Raw genomic sequence first — 12,013 nt, forward strand, 5'->3', positions numbered from 1 at the left:
AGAATATCGCAAAAGTCTTCTTCGTTGTGCATGAATCGGCTCTCAAATCGATCTCACGGCTCCCCTAGGGTGTGTGGGTTTCCTTCTAACGACCTCTAGACAAATGGAGAAGTCGGACCTCAAGAGGCCTTTAAAACCCAAAACTTAAAAAGTTTCATGTCCTTTTTTAAGTGCGCCACACCTGTATCATACGATATGGCACGATACAGGTACGATACAATCATATCACGATACGAGTGTGTATTGTATCATATTTTTTAAAAAGTAATGATACTTATCGTACCATCTCATTCGACAACACTAATCATACCTTTGTTGCTCAAGTTTTCTCAAACTGCATGTCTCCTGGATATTTATCTCTGCTTCTATGAATCCATCTCTCAAGTTCTTGGTAACTTTTTCTTCTTTTGAATCTTAAAGGCATAGGAGGAAAAGTATCACGGTCAGTAAGTTACCATTTCTTGTCAAGATTCGTCAACGTTATCTAGTTTGATATTTTAGTGTGGTTGTATTTCTAGCACAAACTACTTTCTGGGCCATGCTGGATCCTAGTGTAGCTCAGCCAGCATCCCACTTTGGTTTTCGGTCCAAACCCATGGCTATTGGCTCAGTTCGAATTTGGCCTAAGATGTAGTCCTCTGCCTCAGCCTGCGGTACTTGAGACCTCCATGTGCACCTTCAGTCTTTGAAGTGGAGGTGTTCTGGGTATGATCACTGTGGATTTATCCTATGATGCAGATGTCGGAATTAAGGCCGAATGGGATGGTTACTAGCCTCCTGGTCAATGTAGACAGTATTAAAATAAAGTTTTGCTTCCATTACCAAAATAAAAAGAATAGGGTATTTAATGTGATAAGTTGATGAATAAAAGCATGCATTCAGGAGTTCACCGACTGGCTATCATGCTTGTGTGATTGAAAAACATTAGCACCCGATTTCTTAACTTCATTTTCATGCTTTTATTCCATGAAATCATCAGCAACAGCAGGAAGGCAGAGAATTAGAGAGTCTCACACAAAATGAACCTTCCGACAACTTTCTCAGCCTTGGGCCCTCTCCTACAGCTCCTGGAGGTTGCTTCTAATTTCAGCAAGGGAAAGACCAGTTAGGTTTACGAAGATGCTATCAAGGAAATATGAAGGGGGGAACCATTTGACGCATTTTGGTCCTCGCCTATGATGTTGTACTTCGTCAATAAGCACCTTGCATTGTCTGTATTTATTCTAGTGAAGCTGTTAGATGCTCTACAATCGGTGTGCCTAACCGGTTCGACTCTAAGTGTGATCAAATTAATCACCAACCATCTCAGTCCGCCCCTCCATAACTTGGTATGTTTTATGCTTGTAATAGAGATCAGAAACATGCATAATAAAGTGTGCGATGTTTGTTTCATCCCTAGTGTGAACCTGCACCATTTTTGCTGTATTTCTCACAGGTGAACATGTGTTGGCAAGGATTTAGGGGGCAACCCTGAATCCTTCTAATCACACGACTTTGTGCTCTGTACCGATAATGTTTATCGTCATATTAACAAACATGGATCCCATAATTTGAAATATGATGGGTTCTATCATACATTCAATCCTAGCCATCCAATCAATGGGTAGATGGTTCTTCTGGATGGCTAGGATTGAATGTATGATGAAACCCATCATATTTCAAATGATGGGATCCGTTTCCCATAATAACTGGAGCCCTCCCCACAAGAGGTGCGGCCTGCAATGCCTTCAACTCTAATTTGTTTCGCTTACTTGCATAGATGCTTCTTGCTTCAATCCAAAGAGCATGACCTTGTAGAAGTGGCCCTTAACAGAGTTTCATTTTGTTTAAATGTGTGGTCATTTTATCCTCAAAAGAAATCTCTCTTTTGATAGAACGACAAATTCTAAATTTTGGGTTTGTCATTTGGCATCAGATCACTGATCCTCTGAGTATCCTTTTTTTTCTTTTCTAATAAAAGAAAAACTTCATTAAGGTCGATAGAATTAGCATAGTAAAGGCGAAGAGAGATCACCTTCAGTGAATGAAAGACAACAAAGCAGACAGAAGAGTAAACGAAAACTCAGCAAAAACAAGAAGCGGCCAAAAAACTACTCGTTGAGTTGATCGACTTCGTTAAAAATTAGAACGGTAAGTAGTTGAGTTGAAGCCCTTCCAATAGGAAACTACAGACCAAAAACAGAGAAAACATTCATGGGGATTGCATTGTTCACTAATATATAAATTAAAGGGTTATTGTTAGTTCTCCAAGGGCTCCTACCCTATGAGTCTTGTGCATCCTAATCATGAGACCATAAATGGTGTTCATGCAGGGAAGTGACAGCTAAAAAGTAGTACGAAGCTAAAGCGGTATATGGTTGTGATGTGATTATTCAAGTGCATGAAAAATGAAAAGGAAACAGAGAGTAATATAAAGCACAGTCAAAAGCTAATAAAAAATGACAAACATGTGTAAAAATCATATAAAACCAATGTCTAAACTTGTATGTATGAAAAAATGATATAAAGTAAAAAATTCATACGATTTTCTGATCTTTACAAACGAGAAAAAAAATCTCTGAGTTTTTCTAAAAAGTATACTTTTTGATAAGAAATATTTCTCTAGGCGGGATCGAGGAATGTTTTTAGAAAAAATTTGTGAGCTCTCTCTTGATCATCACCACCATCCATCTCACCATATGTGAATTTCTTCCCTTCACAGGAAACTCCAATCTTGCAAATACCGGAGTTACAACCCTTTAAAATTTATCAAATTTGTATATGTGCAAGCAAACTTGTTTTGGATTCTACAAACATCTTAAATACTTAAGTTACTTCGCATAAAAAAAATTAAATTCGCATAAAAAATCTATGAATTTTTTTTTTAACTTGAACCAACAAACATCACAAATACTTTAGTTATCCTGCATAAAAAATCTTTAATTTTTTTTAACTTGAACTAACAAACATCACAAATACTTGAGTTACCTTGCATAAAAATATAATAATGTCGCATAAAAAATCTATAATTTTTTTTAACTAACTGACAACCATCGCAAGTTACCTCACATAAAAAATGTATTGTCGCATAAAAAAATTTGCAAATTTTTTTTAACTCGAATCGTCAAACCTCGCAAATACTTGAGTTACCTCACATAAAAATATAATAATATCGTATAAAATATATGCGAGCGAACTTTCTTTTAAACTCGAATCTGGTAACTTAGCAAATGCTTGAGTTACTTTGCATAAAAGGTTCCTAAATCCGCATAAAAAATCTACGATTTTTCTTTTTAAGTCAAACCAAGAAACTATGCAAATACTTGAGTTACTTCTCAAAAAAAAAAATAACGCATAAAAAATCTATAAATATTTTTTAAAATTTAAATTGTGGGCATTTTTTCTGCATTTGAGATCAAGATTATTTTTTACCTAACACCAACATCTTAAAATTTTCGGTTCTTTTTAAAAACAAAATCTAGGGTTTTTCATGGTCCCCAATATGCGGTCCCTAAAATCTCCTCTACACAATTTTTGAGTTTTTCTTATCTCTGACAACTTTTCTGGTGATTTTGATAAAGTTGCGGCATTTTTTCTATCAACTTCTCTTGTTAGATCGAAAGGTGGGTTCTTTTTTGTCCCAAACCTGTGGGCCCCAAAATCTCCTCTACACATATAGTTTAGGGTTTTTTTTTAAAGAATATAATATGTTTATTTTGAAGATTTGTGTTTTCTTTGAAGATGCTTTATCACATAAAAAATTAATATTTTTGCTTCTTTGAAAATGCTTATCCATTATTATATGATTTTTTATTTTTCTATGTATATGCAATGGGGCTTGGGTTGATCATGCACAACGTGTTAATGTGGGTGTAGTTGGTTTTGCATAGTGGTTGTTGTATGTATTTTATTCTTAATAGATATTGTATATGTGTAGGTATTAAGATGACTTTAGTATCTGCTAAAGTGCATTACTATATCGTTGATGATCGTAATTAGAGAGATCTTTTGTTATCCCCAAAAACATTAGCTTTAATAAATTAGTGGCTAGGTTGTCTCAAAAAATAAGACTAAGTAAAGAGTTAATCAACCTTCAGTATACATATTTGTTGTTCATAGGTGATGAACTAGGATGCAGAGATGTTTTTGACGATGATGATGTAGAAGGGATGTTATTTAGTGGCGACGTTTACTCAGTGCTTCATATAATGCAACAAGAAATAGTAGAAAGCGATGAAGAATAATCTATTGAGGTCAGTGTATTGTTGAACATCAAACTGTCTCAAGTAGTGAATGATGTTGATGAACCAAACATGCAATTGTCCCGAATAATAAATGATAGTAATGTTGTATAAGTGGAGAACATGCAGTTGCCCGAACCGATTAGGAATATAGATGTTGGACCTTCAGACAATGAAAAACTTTCACGAACAATTGATGGTGTACATCAACAGAAGATCACTAGAGAGGATGTGAAACCACTTGGGCACCCCACTTTTAGTGATTTGCATCCCAGCAATGATGCACAAATGACTTCTCAGAAGCCCAAACATTGATATGTTGTGTGAGTTTTGTGAGCATTTGTTGGGATTTATAAATGTTTTAGGTTTATACACTAATGTTTAGGGTTTACTAGGTTATCGTTGGATGGATTCTCTTTTGCGAAAGAGCAATTGACAATCTTTGATGCAGATACATCTCAGTTGTATGAACAATTGCGTAATAAAAGACTTGATGATTGCGAACAATTTCAGTGACTATCAACAGAGTCCAACGATCAAAAGGTTGCTATCGGTAAAAAGTTTAATGATGTCTATTATTGCCATGAATTTCTGAAAGATCATATGATCAGGAACAACTATAAAACAAAATTCAAAAAGAGCTGCAACATTGTCGTATGCATGTAAAAAATCCTACAAACTAAGATTGATTGTACTTGGAGGATCTATTTTACAAAGGTGCGTGAAGCAACATTCTTTCAAGTGAAGAAGTATCAAAGTGAGCATACATGCAGTGGATCATTAGGCAACCTAGTAGTAAAAATTGTATCTTCTAAGTGGGTTTCACGTATTATTCATAAACGATTGCACGATAACCTAAAGTTGACTCTTAGGGAAATTATGAATGGCATAAGTCATGAAAAAGGTGTAGAGTTTAGTTACAAACAAACATGTTGTGGATGAAAAGTAGGTAGGGAGGAGATATATGGTTCATTTGAAGACTCTTTCAAGTTGCTTCCTGCTTATTGCCATCATCTAAAAATGATTAATCGATGATCGAGGGCGGTCATTAAAACTAGTACGTGAAATTGATTTATATACTTGTTTTTATCTTTTTATCTATGCATCGATGAGTTTATTAAAGGATGTCCTCCGGTTCTTCTCCTAGATGGAATCTTTCTAAAAGAAAAATGCATAGATATATTATTGTTTGCTCATAATATTGATCCTTATGGTCAGATATTTTCAGTTGCCTTTGCAATTTTGAATAAGGAGTTAAAGGATTCATGGGTGTGGTTTTTGTCACATGTAAAGCGATAATTAGATTGCTATGACGTTGAGAACCCCATAGCTAAACAACGATTGACAGTCATCTCAGATAGGCACCTAGGGCTACAATATGTTATTCCTCTCGTATGGCCTAATTGTCATGTTGGATATTTCATGAAGCACTTGATTGACAACTTTAAAATTGCTTTTGGCCCATCACTTGTACCATTTTTGTGGAGTGCAGCCACGACAACTCAATATACTTATTTTCTTGACAAGATCGTCACAAAAAATGTTGCAAAGAAACATTGGGTTAATAATGAGTTTTTAGCTAACAAGTACGGAGGTTTAACCTCTAATATAACTGAGAGCTTCAATGCGTGAATTCTCACAATATGTGATAAGCCCCTAATTCCTCTTATTATCTCATGTTGATTAAACTTTATGAACAAAGAAAGAATGATGGGCAAAACATGTTAGGAATTGTTGTAGTGTCCAATGTAAAAAAAAATAGCTCGAAAAAGGTAAGAAAGATGCACAAAGGGCATGTGTGCAAGTAGTGCATTGCCTCGAGCGCCGATATGAATAGGGGTGGCAGTGGACCGGGGGGAAACGGGGCCCCACCCCGTATGGACCGGGGATGAAGAGCATGAGGCAGGGATGGAGGCAGGGATGAAGGTCAAAATTCATCCCTGTGCGGGGATGGAGGTGGGGATAGACTTACACTTTCCCCCACACCATCCCCACCCTCACCCCATCCCCGTTAATAAAATTACTAAAATATTTAAACTATATTACATAATATTTAAAAGAAGATAGCAATGATCGTTTTGAGTATGCTTCGGTTCCCAAGCCTAACCTCTCTCAATTCCTATTATATGTATACATGACCGGAGGCGCTCCTGGTTGACTGCTAGGGTTTTCCTCTTCTTTTTTTCTCTATCTCGTTAGGGTTTTCTCTGTTCTTCTTTTCATTTAGGGTTTTTTTTAGGGTGCAACATTTGGGTCTCCTTTATGTTTGTGCCACTTGATCGCTTCGTTTGTGTTTTTCATCTTTCTTTAGGGTTTAGGGTTCTGCAGCTCAAGTCTGTTTTTTGGTGGATTTTTGCTCCTAAAAGGTTTAGGTTTGGTGTATTCATTTTGAATATGCAAGAACTCTTCCTCTGAAACTGTTAAGACCTATAGATTTATTTTTATTGCTTTCAGTTTTGTCATTTTTTTTTTGGGGGGGGGGGGGGGGGTAAATAGCCACTGCATTGGCAGTATTAGTGTGGTGTTTAGTTATTTATGAGATTTGATTGTTCCGGGGTTTATTGTGCTTAGGGGTAATGTTCTATCTATTCTATAGATTGATTGGTTATCTTCATGTTTTCGTTATTAGTTCGTTCTTGTTATTTGGCTTTATGTGTGGTGTCTGATGTCTGTGTTGCCTATTTTATTATTTATTTATTTTAGAAGGGTCTAGTTGATTATAATTTTGTGCTTTTACCATATTCTTGTGATTTTCTCTGTTAGTATATCTTATTACGCCTCAATATTCTTGTGTTTTGAATACCATATTACTATACTGCGTAGACGGGTCACTGGATTTTGTGATATTGTTGGTTGCAAGCTTCTGTGTAGCTGAATGATGTAATTCGTGAAATGTTAATAAGGAAAAAGTTCTTTTTTTTTAGCCCTGGGAAAATCAGTTTCCAAATCGTTTTAGGCTAAACTTTTATTAGCAAACAATATGTGTTGTTGGCGGGGATGGGGTGGGGCAGGCCGGGGACGGGGATGGAGTGGGGATAGGGGCAAGAATGGAGATAATCCCCCCCCCCCCCCGCCACGAGGATGGACCGGGGATGGAGGTTAACTTTTTGAGACGGGGCGAGGGTGAAGACCTTGTCCCCCACCCCCTCCCCGGTCCACTACCATCCCTAGATATGAAGCCCACGATCGAGATTGGTTATGGTGTTAATCTCGTGAGTCAAAAGTGCAGTTGTAGAGAGTGGCGGGTTAGTTGTATTCCATGCAAACATGCGATCATTTACATTATGTACGAAGGCAACCAACTAGATGAATACTGCGACAAGTGGTACATTGTTGATTTGTATCACACTGCATACAATAGCTATCCATTCATGTCATTGGCGAATAATGTGTCACACGTTGCTCCTCTGAACCCTACTCCCCTCTTACCACCAAAAGTAGGTTCTAAACCAGGGCGCTCAAACAAGAATGTTGTGTCATACAAGTGCAATATCTATGGTGAGCTTGGCCACAACAGGCGGAAGCACATTAAATCGTATGTTTATTGTGTCATCTGTATTCATTAGTTTTTTTTAATAAATTTTGTTTCTTTATATTTATGTAGTCTTTGCTAATGAACAACTTCAGTGTCGTATGTGTTGTATGTATATCTTAGGTAGTTCGCAATGAGTACAATGACAACAAAAGGAAAAATGAGATATGGCATACATCAAGCCTACAAAGCCTTATCCTCAACGCTAGTTGTTGTGCCCGAGCTACAAGATGTGTAGGAGACTGACAGGGAGAAAAATGAATTTGATTTTGATGAAGAAACTTGGATGACAAGTGATGTAAGTGTGAAGTTTGCATGTTTGTTTGTTTGTTCTTTTGTATGTGTACTCATTCAAATATAATATGCATGTACCACATATGTAGCATTTAGCAAGATTCATAAAAAGACTTCAAGTAAAAGACAACCGCCTCATGAGAAAGGGAGAAAATTGCCTCAATAAAACACATGTTGTTGACTTGGATTATGATTGTTATAGGAAAGATTGTTTTTTTTTGTGATCGCTTAGATGTCACTCTTAGGGCATGAAGCATGAGAGAATTTCACCCAGGTACGTATTTAAATGTTCTTGTTTGTTATGAGCATCAAAAGATTGATAGTTATTTTTATAAAGAACATAAACGTTTTTGTTAGACTGATATTATGAATGACAGAAAATAAATGATCGCTTACAATAAGCAAGTTAGCAAAGATAGATGAAGCAAAAAAAGCAATGAGAACTACAATAGTGCAGCCAACAAGATCAAACATTGTTGTGCTACATAAAAGTACAATAGGGCAGCCAACAAAAAAAGTAGGGCTATTGGCATTGCTAAAAGAACACACTCCACTAATGGCAAAGGTCATGCAAAAGAAATCTCTACAATCAGCAAAGGAAAATGAAGTGCAAATCAATGTCCAGATAGTAACATTCACACAAAAAGGAGGGGCAATGCTCAAAAAAAAAAACTGTTGACTGGGAAGGAGGATAATGACAAATTGTGGGGTGAATTTGATAATATTTTCATATAGAGATATTGAGATGAATGTATGGATGCTATTTAATTTCTAGATACTGTTTTAAATTTAAATTAGACAAACTTTATGATAAATCTGTGAAATTTTATTTTAGACTCAAGCCTCAAAACCTCGCAAATACTTTAGTTACTTTGCATACAAAAAAATGGCAAAATTTGCATAAAAATATATGAACTTTTTTCCAAACTCGAACCTTGAAATTTCGTAAATACTTGAGTTACTTTGCATAAAAAAAACTATGAAATTTCTTTTAAACTTGAACCTCAAAACCTCGCTAATACTTAAGTTACTCCTCATAAAAAAGTAATAACTTTGCATAAAAAATCATAATTTTTTTTTAAACTCGAACCTCAAAACCTCGCAAATACTTGAGTTACTTTGCATAAAAAATATAATAACTTCACATGAAAAAAACTGTGAAATTTCTTCTAGACTCAAACCTCAAAACCTCATAAATACTTGAATTATGTCTCATAAAAAAACTGCAAAATTTGCATAAAAATGTGTGAACTTTTTTTCAAACTCGAACCTCGAAACTTCACAAATACTTGAGCTACTTTAGATAAAAAAATATAATAACTTTGCATTAAAAAGCTATAAAATTTCTTTTAGACTCAAACCTCAAAACCTCGCAAATACTTGAGTTTAATGTAATAAATTTGCATAAAAAAACTATGAAATTTCTTTTAGACTTGAACCTCAAAACCTTGCAAATACTTCAGTTACTTCACATAAAAAATATAATAACTTTGCATAAAAAAACTGTGAATTTATTTTTAAACTTGAACCTCAAGACCTTGCAAATACTTGAGTTATTTCGTATGAAAAATATAATAACTTGGCATAAAATATAAATTATGAAATTTCTTTTTTAACTTGAACCACAAAATGATAGGCGTGAGGGATCAATAGCAACTTTATTTCAATGATTTACAAAATAATCAAAAACAGAAATCATTGTCCTAGATCCCTCAGTCGTGCTTGTAGCTGCTCATTTACCTTAGTGGTGTTTTCTATGATCGTAGCTTGATGTTGTATAATGGTCGAATACATTATAGCAATTGTTTCCTTCAGCACACTCATTTCGGTCTCCTTTACAGTAAGTGTTTCCTTCAGCACACTCATTTCATCATCCTTTACAGCAAGTGTATCCTTTAGTTGCCTGATCTTTGTCAGCGCAAGAGCCAATTGAGTATCTACTCCACTTGCATTTTTTTTTGCGCTTTTGGCCATACTCCTCATTCTCCTCCTCCTCCTCCTCCTCCTCCTCCTCCTCCTCCTCGGCTCTCCTTTCGAAGGGATTGCCTGTATCATGATGGGAAGCTACGTCTTCATCATTACCGACAACTACCATGGAGGACAAGCAGATGTCTTGGCCACCCTTGCACCAGTCTGCAAATTTCAATTGAAATAGGGTGGGGTAATTCTTTGACTTATCCTTGATTGTCATCAGGACAGTTTTGCTAATTGTGTCAGGGTGATTGGTTCGTTACTAAACATAGCCAAATTGTCGGACTACTCGGTTGGCCATTGGCATTCCACTTCATTCATATTGTGCAACCAAATGTCCTTCATTGCCATAATCTTTGCTTGCATAATGACATCCTGATTTTCTTCTTCCTCATCTGCATCTTCATATGAGCACCACTTTACTTACATAATGAAGTTTTATTCATGGTTAGTCTTAAATTTTTTATGTGCATTTTTGAATTTTTTATATGAAGTAACTCAAGTATTTACGCAGTTTTGAGGTTCGAGTTTGAAAGACATTTCACAAATTTTTTATGTGATGTTAAATTTTTTATATGAACTAATTCAGGTATTTGTGTAGTTCGTCGGTTCAATTTTAAAAGAAAGTTCATAGATTTATTATGTGAATTTGAAGTAACTTGAGTATTTGTGATGTTTTGATGTTCGAGTTTAAAAGAAAGTTTGCAGATTGTTTATGCAAATTTAGTAAATTTTTATGTGGAGTAACTCAAGTATTTGCGAAGTTTCGAGGTTCGAGTTTAAAAGAAAAATCGCTATTATTTTATGCAAGTTCACACATTTTTTATGCAAAATTCATAAATTTTATTTGCAAAGTAAATTACATATTTGCACAGTTTATGCGGATTTCGTAGGTTTGCAATTTTTACCTTTTAATAGTTTATGCAAATAAAAAAATGGCAATGAATCCAATTTACAAATGGATCGAATTAACAATGAATCAAATTTATAATTAATCGAAAAATGACAAAGTGACTCAAATTTACAATGAATCAAATTGATTTTATTCATTAACAAATGAACTTGCTCATTTAATCATTCATTCTATTGATTTGTCAATGAATCAAATTGATTTCATGCATTAAAAAATGAACATGCTCAAACAATCATTCATTTCAATGACCTAGTGAGGCAATGATGCACCCTTTAAACTTATATTGACAAGTTTAGGAAAAATTAAGCTTTTGTTGTCCTGTGATTCTTCTCATACAAAGTCTGATTTGTATAATGCGTTAGCATCATATGCTCTTTCAATTTTCAGAACGAGTTGTTTTGAACTATGTAGACGGTATATGACAAAAGAAAAAAGTTAACCAAAAAGCACCAACACATTCTAGGCAAAGGCTTGGTTTTGAGAATAACTGTAATGAAATTGATTACTCAAACCAACCCTTTGCCTGTAATGTGTTAGCATTTTTTTGTTAACTTTCTTTTTTTTTCTTTTGACGTAGACCGTCTACACCGTTCAAATCAACTCGCTCTGAAAATTGGGGGAGTATTTGCTCTAACGTAAATGTGAAAATCGTATTGTGTATGAAAAGAGTTATAGGATAATATAAGCTTAACTTCTCCTAAACTTGTTGATGCAAGTTTAAAAGTGGCAGGAGCACCTCACAAGGGCATCAATCCCACTATTTGACTACTGCCCTTTACTCCAATAAATGGTAGTTTCCGCTTCATCATCCTCATAAACTTGCATAAAGGTGACGTTCAACTAAAGAGAGAGTGATGAGCATTACAATCATTTTTTATTTCTTGTCTTATGCTAACAATGAGAGCCCCATTTTATAGACCAAGGGAGGTTCTATAAAAGCTTCACAAATTACAAAATATTTCGTAAATGAAATTGCAAAGTCTCAAGAGGATCAACCCTAATTTTGGTTAGGGCATTGAAGAGGGGAGGTCGACCGATCGACCTTATCTCCTTGTGCACGTCCACCTAGGACATTGAAGATTC

General features: G+C 35.3%; 1 protein-coding gene across 3 annotated transcripts in view; it reads left to right on the forward strand.

Moving 5' to 3' along the window:
* The window catches only part of LOC149851417 (protein VERNALIZATION 1-like), a 65,974-nt gene extending 58,070 nt beyond the window's left edge, over nucleotides 1-7,904 (forward strand). Inside the window, exon 3 of one of the 3 annotated variants that reach the window (XM_090000642.1) lies at nucleotides 7,848-7,904. In XM_090000642.1, coding sequence (XP_089856768.1) covers nucleotides 7,848-7,889 — 42 coding nt within the window. In that variant the 3' untranslated portion in view covers nucleotides 7,890-7,904. Of the gene's footprint in view, nucleotides 1-979; nucleotides 1,393-7,847 lie in introns of those variants that run through there. The other 2 variants (XM_090000630.1, XM_090000636.1) reach the window with 2 other exon arrangements.
* Nucleotides 7,905-12,013: the final 4,109 nt, after the last annotated feature.

This window comes from Nuphar pumila, chromosome 1 (genome assembly GCF_984573655.1).
Source record: "Nuphar pumila chromosome 1, dmNupPumi1.hap1.1, whole genome shotgun sequence".
NCBI classification, from domain to species: Eukaryota; Viridiplantae; Streptophyta; class Magnoliopsida; order Nymphaeales; family Nymphaeaceae; genus Nuphar; species Nuphar pumila.